The sequence below is a fragment of the Alligator sinensis genome, unplaced genomic scaffold, assembly GCF_000455745.1.
Source record: "Alligator sinensis unplaced genomic scaffold, ASM45574v1 scaffold667_1, whole genome shotgun sequence".
In the NCBI taxonomy this organism is placed as follows: Eukaryota; Metazoa; Chordata; order Crocodylia; family Alligatoridae; genus Alligator; species Alligator sinensis.
In genome coordinates, this window is record NW_005842636.1 from 502393 (window position 1) to 512151 (window position 9759).

A 9759-nucleotide genomic window follows, 5' to 3' on the forward strand; every position below is an offset into this window, starting at 1 on the left:
ATAAAAGATTGCTCCTGATGCAAATCAATTTCCTTTTGGTTCAGTGCTCATGTTTCAGCATCTGAACCACAGATAAATCATCCTCAGTATTTCCTTATAATCACCCATCTAATTTATTTTCTACCTACTTGTTTTTTAACACATGGGTCACATTCTGACCAAGGTCCAAAGTCTCCAATCTGGCAGTTGATAGGACATGCCTGCTGGTTACATGCCCGGGATTCCTCCTTTGTACATAGTTGGTCACAAAAGTTTTTTCTATAATACTCATCCATATTTAGTTGCCTAAAATATAAAAGTGGGAAAGTTACTTACAGGCCCGAGAAAAAATGGGCACATGCTTCAAAGATGGGACCTAGAGTTAACTTACTTTAAATTTGGGTTGAATGCCACATCCATCTGAGAAACCTGGCAGATGTGACACTAAAGAAGTGATTAATTAGTTGACTGCATTTTAAATAGTAATCCAGCCACACACGTAATGGTGCAATAAACAGGAAATAAGACACAAAATTATTCCACAAATTATGCATAATAATTCTTTGGCTGGTTTTCATCATACCTTAAATTGAGTGCGTGGCAGGGTGGACCACACCAGGGGCTCAGATTGGCACCAGTGCAGTCCCCGCTGGCCAACAATCAGTGGTTGGAGACCCAGTGTTGTCCTGGAGCTAGCCAATGATCAGCTGATCATTAGCTGGCAGGTTCCATACTGTGGCTAGTTGGAGCCCCAGTGCAGTCCCAGATCCAGCCAACAACTGATTGATTATCAGCAGGCTTTGGGGACCCACTAGGATTGGTTCAAGTCCCAGTGGGTCCTGATCCAAATGATGATCAGTAGATCATGATTTTAGGCTCCCTCTGCACTGGCAAGCATGGAGCAATTGGGACCTGATCCCATTCCAAAACTGTGTGGCATGGCAGGAGGTGCAATTGTTGGGTTCAGGGATCAGATCCCATCACACCTTTAAATGAATGTCTCTCAGCAGCCTGAGATTTTGTGGTTCAAACCCATTATATCAAAAGAAGTAACTTCTGGGAAGTAAAGAAAAAAGAGAATCCTATTCTATGATATGCTGACCCAGCTGTTTGCTGCTTAATGTTGAAAAAGATTTACCTTAAAGCACTGGTGTAGAATACACTATAGTACAGTGGTCACTAACCAGTGGATCTCAATCCACTGGTAGATCTCGGAGCCTCTTGCGGTAGATCTTGGAGTCTCTTGGAGTTGATCCGAGGCTGAAGTGGGGGGCTAAGTGTCCGCATGCATGCACATACCCCAGCCCAGCAGGTCAGTTTGTAGGGGAGGGAAGGAGCAGGGGCTTGACCGAGGTCCCCACAGTGAAGGACAGTGTTGCAGAGGCAGGAGCAGGGGTAAATTGAGTGGGTCCCTGGCCGGGGGGGACTTACCTGCTGGGGAGGCATGCCCCCAAATAATTTTTTCTCCCTCTGCCTCAATCTGTCCCCTTCCTTCCCTCCCCACAGATTTACCTGCTGGGCAGCAGGTGTGCAAGGTGGGGCTGGTGGTGGTGCATGGTAGATCTCGGGTTACTTTTAATGCCAAAGGCGATATCCTACTTAAAAAGGTTGGAGACCACTGCTATAGCGGGAACTTATTCTGAACCTGTCCAGTTTGCCTTCCTTATACTTTTCAGAGGCAATGTACTGCCCTGACCTAACTCCAGCATAGAGGGTCCTAGTCTATGGAGTTTACCACATCACCCTTGAATTGGTATGAATGGATGGATCACTCAAATATACACTGCTTGCAGGATGAGCACATAGACTGAGCCCATCACTGCCAGGATAAATGAATATTAGGCTACGGATTCATCTAAAGCAGGGGTGGGCAAAATGTGGCCTGCGGGCCAGATGCGGCCTGCCAGGCCATTCTATCTGGCCTGCAGGGACCCTAAAAATTTTAGAAAATTATTATTTATCTGCCCCTGGCTGCCTGTCATGCAGCCCTCGATGGCTTGCCAAAACTCAGTAAGCGGCCCTCTGCCTAAAATAATTGCCCACCTCTGACTTGGAGCCATCTTAATTCTTTTTTTAAATTTTTTTATTTTTATTTTTTATTTCTGAGTCTTTTAATGCACTTTTTGGTAAGATTGTCAACTTTTCAAATTTATTCATTATCCAAATGTTATTAGAGGGAATTTGTTCTTTTTCCTTGTAAATTATGGAAACAAGAACCTCCAAAAAAAGAAATCACTCTTTTTGCACTGTGCACTGGAAATCCTCAGGTATTCTTAGATTTTCTAAGCCTGAAGTAGTACTTTCCTAATAGTTGATATGTAACAGAAAAAGTAATAAGGAAAAGCAATGAGACACTTCACACATACCTACGCCTGCTCTGTGTTCCAGAATTGCAAGTTTTTGAACAGCTGGACCATGAGCTCCATGGATAACGGTCACAGTTGCATCCATGGCTGCTCTCAGTTGTAATGCACAGCAGAATGGAGCAAATTAAAATAGTCCTTCCCATAGTTTAACAGTGTTCAGCTGTAGAAAATTAATATATAGCACAAGACCACCATAAATTATAATGTACATACTCCTGTGTTCATATCTTCTTAATAATGTATGAACAATTATTTTGATTTGGAAAAATGCAATAATACAATTTGATCCACAACATAATGCAACTATTTGGACACATTCCAGATACATTACTAGGCATATGATATATTTGTTCAAAATTTAAGGACAAATCTTGCGCTATGGAAATCAATCTGGATGTTGCCATTTACTTGAATTGGAACAGAACTGAATCCAAAATAGCAAACTTTTTTTTTTTAATTAAGAAAATATCCACTAAATATCAATATACCTGATCAATAACAACTTGGTTCTAGTGTCCTTATTTAGAGGTGTTGCTGATAGGAATTTTGTTTGTGTAAGGATGACAAGCATAGACAAAGTCTGGTCCAATTAAAGCATAAAAACAATAGAACATTATCATTAACAAACCAGTATCAGCTACACTTTGACCATAATACTTCAGTGAAACTATTCACACACTACACTTAAATTAACTGTTTAAATTTATTAAATTTGCATACTTTTCTGTATGGGGCTATTGCTGTATGGGACTATTATAAAAAAACCCAGCTGGCTGTTTTTAATCCTGGAGACTACTCAACATGAACTTGCTGGATGATCATATTATAGAATAGTTTTGAGGAAATAAGATTTACTTAAACTGGACAAAATATTTCAGATTAATTGTATTTTTCATTGAAAATACCATTTAAATTTAAAACAAATTATTTTCAAATGAGTCAATTCTGTCAAATAATTGTTGCTGAAAAATTATTTTTATTAATTTTATTTTTTTCATTTTGGATAAAAATATTGCAGTCAACCCAAAATACTTTTTTGGTTTTTTTATTTTCATTTTGCCATGCAAACAAAAATGTTTTCAATTAGGTTATTAAAAACATTTATTTGTAAATGTACAAATATAAGATATAAGATTAAAACTGATACAAAGCTTCAATGGCTAAGCATCCATGGGAGGGATTTTTAAAAAAAATGTATAATCCAGATTTGACAGAGTAAAAAATTGGGGACAGGCATTAGGCGTGTTGCCATTTACTTAGTAGCAGAAAAATGCTGAGAATTACTTAATTTTCTTGAGCTGTTAATCCCAGGCTAAATTCAAAAAGAGACAAAACACTCCAGAGACTCTTCCCATGGTACTTGATTCATTCCTTACTTGTATACAGGTAGAAGTTCTGATCTGTTATCCAGAGCATGTGACATATCAAGAGTATATCACTTAGAATATCTCCAAAAATATATAGTGAAATTTCTCAATGCAATATACAGATTAGGCACAGGATACAGGTGAATTAATTGAAAAGAAGCAAAAGCTTACCGTGCTGCACCACATATACTGATGTCAAAACTAAATAGCTTGCTTGCCAGATGATTATAAGATATCTAGTTGCGAAGTCACTCGTGCAGTCACCGTGATTTCCGAGCAGACCTTTAAAACAAGATCAGAGGTTTTGTTTATTTTAGTTAAAGTTTAATTTTAAATGCAAAGATCTGCATTACTATTGCATCTTTCCAAGAAACTAGCATATCCATGACAACCTTTGAGATGACCTTGGTTTTCTGCTAGTAATTCCTATGTATACAATTAGATATTTAAAAACATACAATCCACCCAGAATCAGCCTACAGAATAATACATGTGTACATGGATACATATATACACATTTTCATTGGTCTAAAATGTAGGAGGTTGTATAATAGTTATTTGCATTGTGTTTGTCAAAAAGGAGTAGGCTTTTTAGTAAAGTTTAGGGAAATTATGATGACACATTAGCGTTGCTATCTTTAAATTTATTAACAAAATCCAGGAAAAGATAGATTAAGTACACTGTGATACTGTAAAGCAACAGCAAAACATCATTACTGGAAGCTAAAGTTGATGGCGTAGATTGCACCCCCATTAGTATGCAATCACTTCTTAGTTAAGTTTTTCATCATAGAAAAATATTCAACGGGTTGCAACAGATGCTCCTGGGCCTACCTGATAAAGAGCCATAGTAGGGGCAGCTGCCAAAGGGGTGTGTTTGGCTAGGGCACTGGCAGGAGGTCTACTTCCAAGAGGCACCAAGGGAGGTGAGGGGAAATGGGAGACCTCTGTTCATCCTGGAGCTCCATCAGCCACCAATCTGGTCTCACAGCTGCCTCTTCCAGCTGTTTTTTCCAGCTGCCTGTGGCCAGCTTAGGCAGTTTGTCCTTCCTATCCTTTTACCTTCCATTTCTTATTCCAGAAGTCCAGCCTGACTCTTCCTGCTTTAGATCATTCATAAATAAATTTAAAAGTTTGGGAAGAGCACATACCAACTGCTGAAACTTCTACATTTTAGACCAATGAAAATGTGTGTATATGTATCCATCCTCTGGATGGAGGTGGGAAGCTTGAAGGCTAGGGTGGGCTGAGGGCAGTTTTGATAGAGGATAGGGCATAATGGGACTTGTCCTAAAGCAGGAGGTTCAGTCTTTAGGCTGTCCTGCTCCCCAGAAATGCAGCTCTGACCTACTCTCCCTGTCTAGTCCTTTCCACTGAAGAAATTAGCCACCAGAGGGACAAGCTGTAGAAGCTGCATTCCCAGGCATGGAAGCTGTAGCCCATTGTTCCAAGCAGGGAGGGAACAAGCACCAAGATGGAAAGGGAGGTGACTACAGTCAAGTGCTGAAAAAGTGAATCATGTGGAAGTAGCATGTGGGAAAGGGCAGACAAGCTGCATAGCTCATCATCACTGCCAAAACCAGTAGCTGAGCAGACATGGGACAACATAAATTCACACAGCTGCTTGGGGCTCACATTGTTCCCCATGGGACTAATATTTCTGGCAAGTGGGTAATGAGGGTGGCCAGCCCTCCTGTTGGACCCTTCTAGAACATCCTTCTCTTCCATGGCCAGTGCCTGCTGCATTGTAGCACAGATCCATGGGGACCTGAGGTCATATAAAGTGAGGAGCTGCTGGGATTGCTGCTGCTGTGTCATGGAGTTGGCAACATGGAACTGATAAGCGGCCATATCACAGTTGATGTTCTTCTGTATTCGTTCATAGGTGGCTCCTGACATCCTCACAGTCCTCTCTGCAATTTGATTTTTGCATATGCCTGATAATGTTATTTTTCCCCAGGGTTTCATCACCTGCTACCTCCTCCTTGTTCACTTCCACTTCATGGCCCTTGTCCAAGGGAACAATGTGAGCCCCAAGCAGCCCCAAGCAGCTGTGTGAATTGAGGAGATAAATTACTTGAATCACTATTTGTGGTCTTGTTTGCTTCTTGAAGAAAAAGGAATGGATCTCTCCATTAATGGGAAAACTTAAATACTGGGCTAGTGAAGAATAAACAACCTGGCATTTTTCTAACACTTTGGATCCTGTCCTATATTCTTTAGGTGTATTTGTGCGACTTCCTCAAAGAATAAGGGCCAAAATCCAATAGAATTGTCCTGCTTTGCTTTATTGTTCACTACTACATTTTATCTTTTATATACATATAATCATATACTATGTCCTATTTTAATTCTGTGTAAACTGGTAGAATGAACTATCTTATTTTATGCCCTTAAGAAAAATTACAAATTATGTAATGTTATTTTATTGCATTTATTTTTATTGTTCATTTGACTTTATTGTTTTGGCAAAAGCTGTAAATAAGCTTTACAGTAGTAGTAAAACAGTTCATTGTACAGTATTAATCTAGCATCTGGTGCAACCTTAACATAAATTCCTTAAATTTAAATTACTATTTTAAATTCAGTACTGGAATACTGGACTTTCTGAAGGCTTGTCAGTAATACTTCTGAAATTATGTTTATTTGGACAGACTTTTAAAATAAAGGAAAAAGAAGGAAATCTCTGATGGCCCTTTGGTAATTTAAAATACTATGAGCTTTAAAATACCAGGGGCTACATTTTAGATAATATAATTTGGAAAAAACTATACTGTGCATAATGCACTGGGTAATCTCCATTTTTTAAGTTAGATGACCTTGCATCCCTCTATCAGAAAACATGCTGAAACACAAAAGGTGAAGATGCCTTTAACCATGAAACGTTCCAACATTAAGATGTTTTGCTATATCCTATGGCAGTAGAAAATTGAACCATAAATTATTTTATTTATTCCATCTGTCATAGGGTCCTATGCTGACAATGATAACATTTCCCCCCAGCACTAAGGATGTTAGCATCCTATTCAGTTATACTCTAGTCATTGATTGGGGCATGCATTTTAATATCTCCCTGATATTCTGACAGTTGATAAGAAAATATGTTTATAACTAATAATTGGAGAGGGTAGGAAATAATTGATTAGCACAGATCCTATTGTGACATAAAATATTAATTGGAAAAAGGAATTAATTTCTATTAAGGGATTACATTGTGGGATTCAGACATTATACTATGGGATCCAAACATTTTAAAATCTAACTGGAACCTCTGGCTATACACACAAAAGAAACAACCATTCATTCATTTTCTTATTTCATATTATATCAATTTCTTCTTATTAATAAACAAATCATTAGTAATAGATGCACCTATTTCTAAGTACTACAGCAACCACCACACAACCTTTACATTGCACATTTCTATAATGTTCCTGTTGTCCAGGGAAACTGTCCTTAATATCTACAAAATAGTCTACTGCAAAGATAGTTTCCTGCATTATCATCACAAACAGATCGGTGTTGCTTGTGGTTGTTTTATATTTGGAATTTCTGAAGAGTAGTAGTTTCCCCTTCTGTACAGAAACAGAAGGAGGAATGTTACTGTACAAATAGCCATTCAGCTTAGTCTTGTGTAAAGCACAATATACTGCTCTGGGCAGGAGTTGATAATGGTGGAAGACACAAAACAGGCATCAGGGTTTTGGAATTATGCAGTCTCAACCTCAAATCCATGAAACTTGACATTCATACAGACTAGCTGCCATGTTCAACTGGAGTGCCAACAAAATTGCTGATTTTGTTGAGCACATTGGCTCTCACCCAGGGGAGCACTGCTTTCCTGAATTGGAAAGATTTTACATATCTGCTCAAAGCTTAACAAATGGTTTGAATCCTTTACTGAAAACCAGGTAGAGCCCCTAAGACATGGCAGTAAGAGTAGTGGAGAAAAATGAAGAAGTAAAATCTGCAAGGTGCAGAGTATAAATAAGGTGAAGCTGGTAGTGTCCTCAAGGTTTAATTAAAAAAAAAAAGAAAAAAAAAAGATGGGGCAACTTTTAAACAGCTTTCTTAGGGACCTAAGCAAGCAAAGAATAATATCCTTCTCCAAAAGATACACCTTCCTATGAAGACATGATGAGAACCCAAGGTCTCTTTATTCTCACTCCCATATCCTGTGCTCAGTTAAATGTAATGAAATTCGCTGTGTTTAAACTGAACAAAAAGCCACCACAAAATCAATTGCAATTAGAAAGAAAGACATTTAAAACATAGTGGGGAGACTTTGATTTTAAAATACACAGTGCAATTTTATAGCACCAAGATTCATAGGTTTTAAGGTCAGATAGGTTCTATCTGATAATTTAGCCTCACCTTCAGCATGACACAAGATACAGATTCAATAATTCTTTCATCAACCTGTAGTGGAGTTAGAGAAGAACTTATCCATCCTAAATAAATGATCATTGTGATTAATTACCCTTGTTGCTAAAAACATGTGCCACCTCCTTTCTACTATAAGTTTATCTAGTTTCAACTTCCAAGTATTGGATCACTCATGTTAGCATTTTTCAAAGGAAGCTCTTGTGATTTTTTTTTCCATTTTCACATCTTAAATAGGAAACCATTTTTTAGGATTCTCTGTAAAAGCTACATCTGCTTTCTCTTGCAGGTTTAATGCTCTGGTCAGTCAAATCTGAGAGTATTACAAAGAGACCAAAAGAAAGAGACAGACAGAGACAGTCTATAGCTTTAATTCATCCTTAATCTGGAATACATCCAAACTATTATTTTATTCTTCCCTTATTTCACACATCAAATAGCATTCAAATTGTTCACCCTTCACCTTTAGACCTTTAACAAGTTTCCATCACTGGAGTGGGCAATGACTGCATTGACAAAGTACATAAGAAAAGAAGAATTAATTAATTCGTTGGTGACGCGTAGGGGGTGCACACAGGTGCATGTGCACCCCCTGAGCTTGGCGGTGCACTCCCTACAAACAGGTGCCACTGACACTGCCAGCAGTGCCTGGGGGCAGTTGCCGTTTGCCACACTCTCCCTCACTGCCAACACTGCCGGCGGTGTCTGCGGGAAGTCCCCGATTGCCACTGGGTTCCAGCAGTGTCTGTGGGTGGTCGCCGACCAATGGTTGGCGCTTGCCACCCGTCCCCCCTCCCCACTGCCAGCAGCACTGTGGTCACCTGTGGGAGCTCACCACTTGCTGCTGCCACACTCCCACTGCCAAAAGTGCTGCTACCACCTGCAGGAGCTCGCCATGCCCTCCAGCCTCTGGAAGCAATCGGCATTCATGGATTGATTGATTTAAAAACAAAATGTAAAGATTTTCCCTGATGTTGGTAAAACTTTCTCTTCTGCTATGGAATGAAATTCTGTGAAATATACTCTGTCTACAGCAAAGGGAAAAAAGTATATGGTCATCCTCAAATTCAGTTTACCTGAATTTACAAATATTACTTCCATGGTCGGCAAGTAAATATTACCTAATAATACAAAGTTATACTCCTTATCAAGAATTCAGACAACCAAGAAGAAATTGACATAATTCTAGTCTTGATCCAGCATTATTACATGTGCAAAACTTGTGAATGTCTGCAGTTTAGAACATCCTGCATAACTGAAAGACGGCAGTCTATAGAAAAGCTGAAGAAAACCATTCATTTCGATTACTAGTACTTCTGGGACTTGGTGTCCAAAAATTGACCAATAATACTAATGGAATTAATGATTTATTGGAATACTTCCTTTACACAGATTAATTTTATATTATTGTTTCAAAAGTATTTGGTTAACAAGTGCTTGCATATTCACGGCTCTGGATTTAATGGCTGAGAAGACCCCTATCAGACAAATGTTTTGATTCAAGAGGCTGATTATTTATCAATGATCAACAAAATATTTTCTAAAAGCAGCTTTATACAGTTGCATATTGAAGTTTTTCTGTCAAAACATTTTTGAGGATAATTTCTCATCTCCTTTCTTTGAGTGTTTCTAATTTTTCCCCCCCAAAAAAAAAAAAAAAAAAA

General features: G+C 38.6%; 1 protein-coding gene across 1 annotated transcript in view; it reads right to left on the minus strand.

Annotated features, from left to right (window-relative positions):
- Positions 1-9759, minus strand: part of LOC102376566 (complement component C6-like) — a 109418-nt gene that overhangs the window by 54210 nt on the left and 45449 nt on the right. The window contains exons 2-4 of the mRNA XM_014524590.2: positions 3884-3994; positions 2346-2505; positions 129-285 (exon numbers count right to left, since the gene is read on the minus strand). Coding sequence (XP_014380076.1) covers positions 129-285; positions 2346-2488 — 300 coding nt within the window. The 5' untranslated portion in view covers positions 2489-2505; positions 3884-3994. The remainder of the gene's footprint in view (positions 1-128; positions 286-2345; positions 2506-3883; positions 3995-9759) is intronic.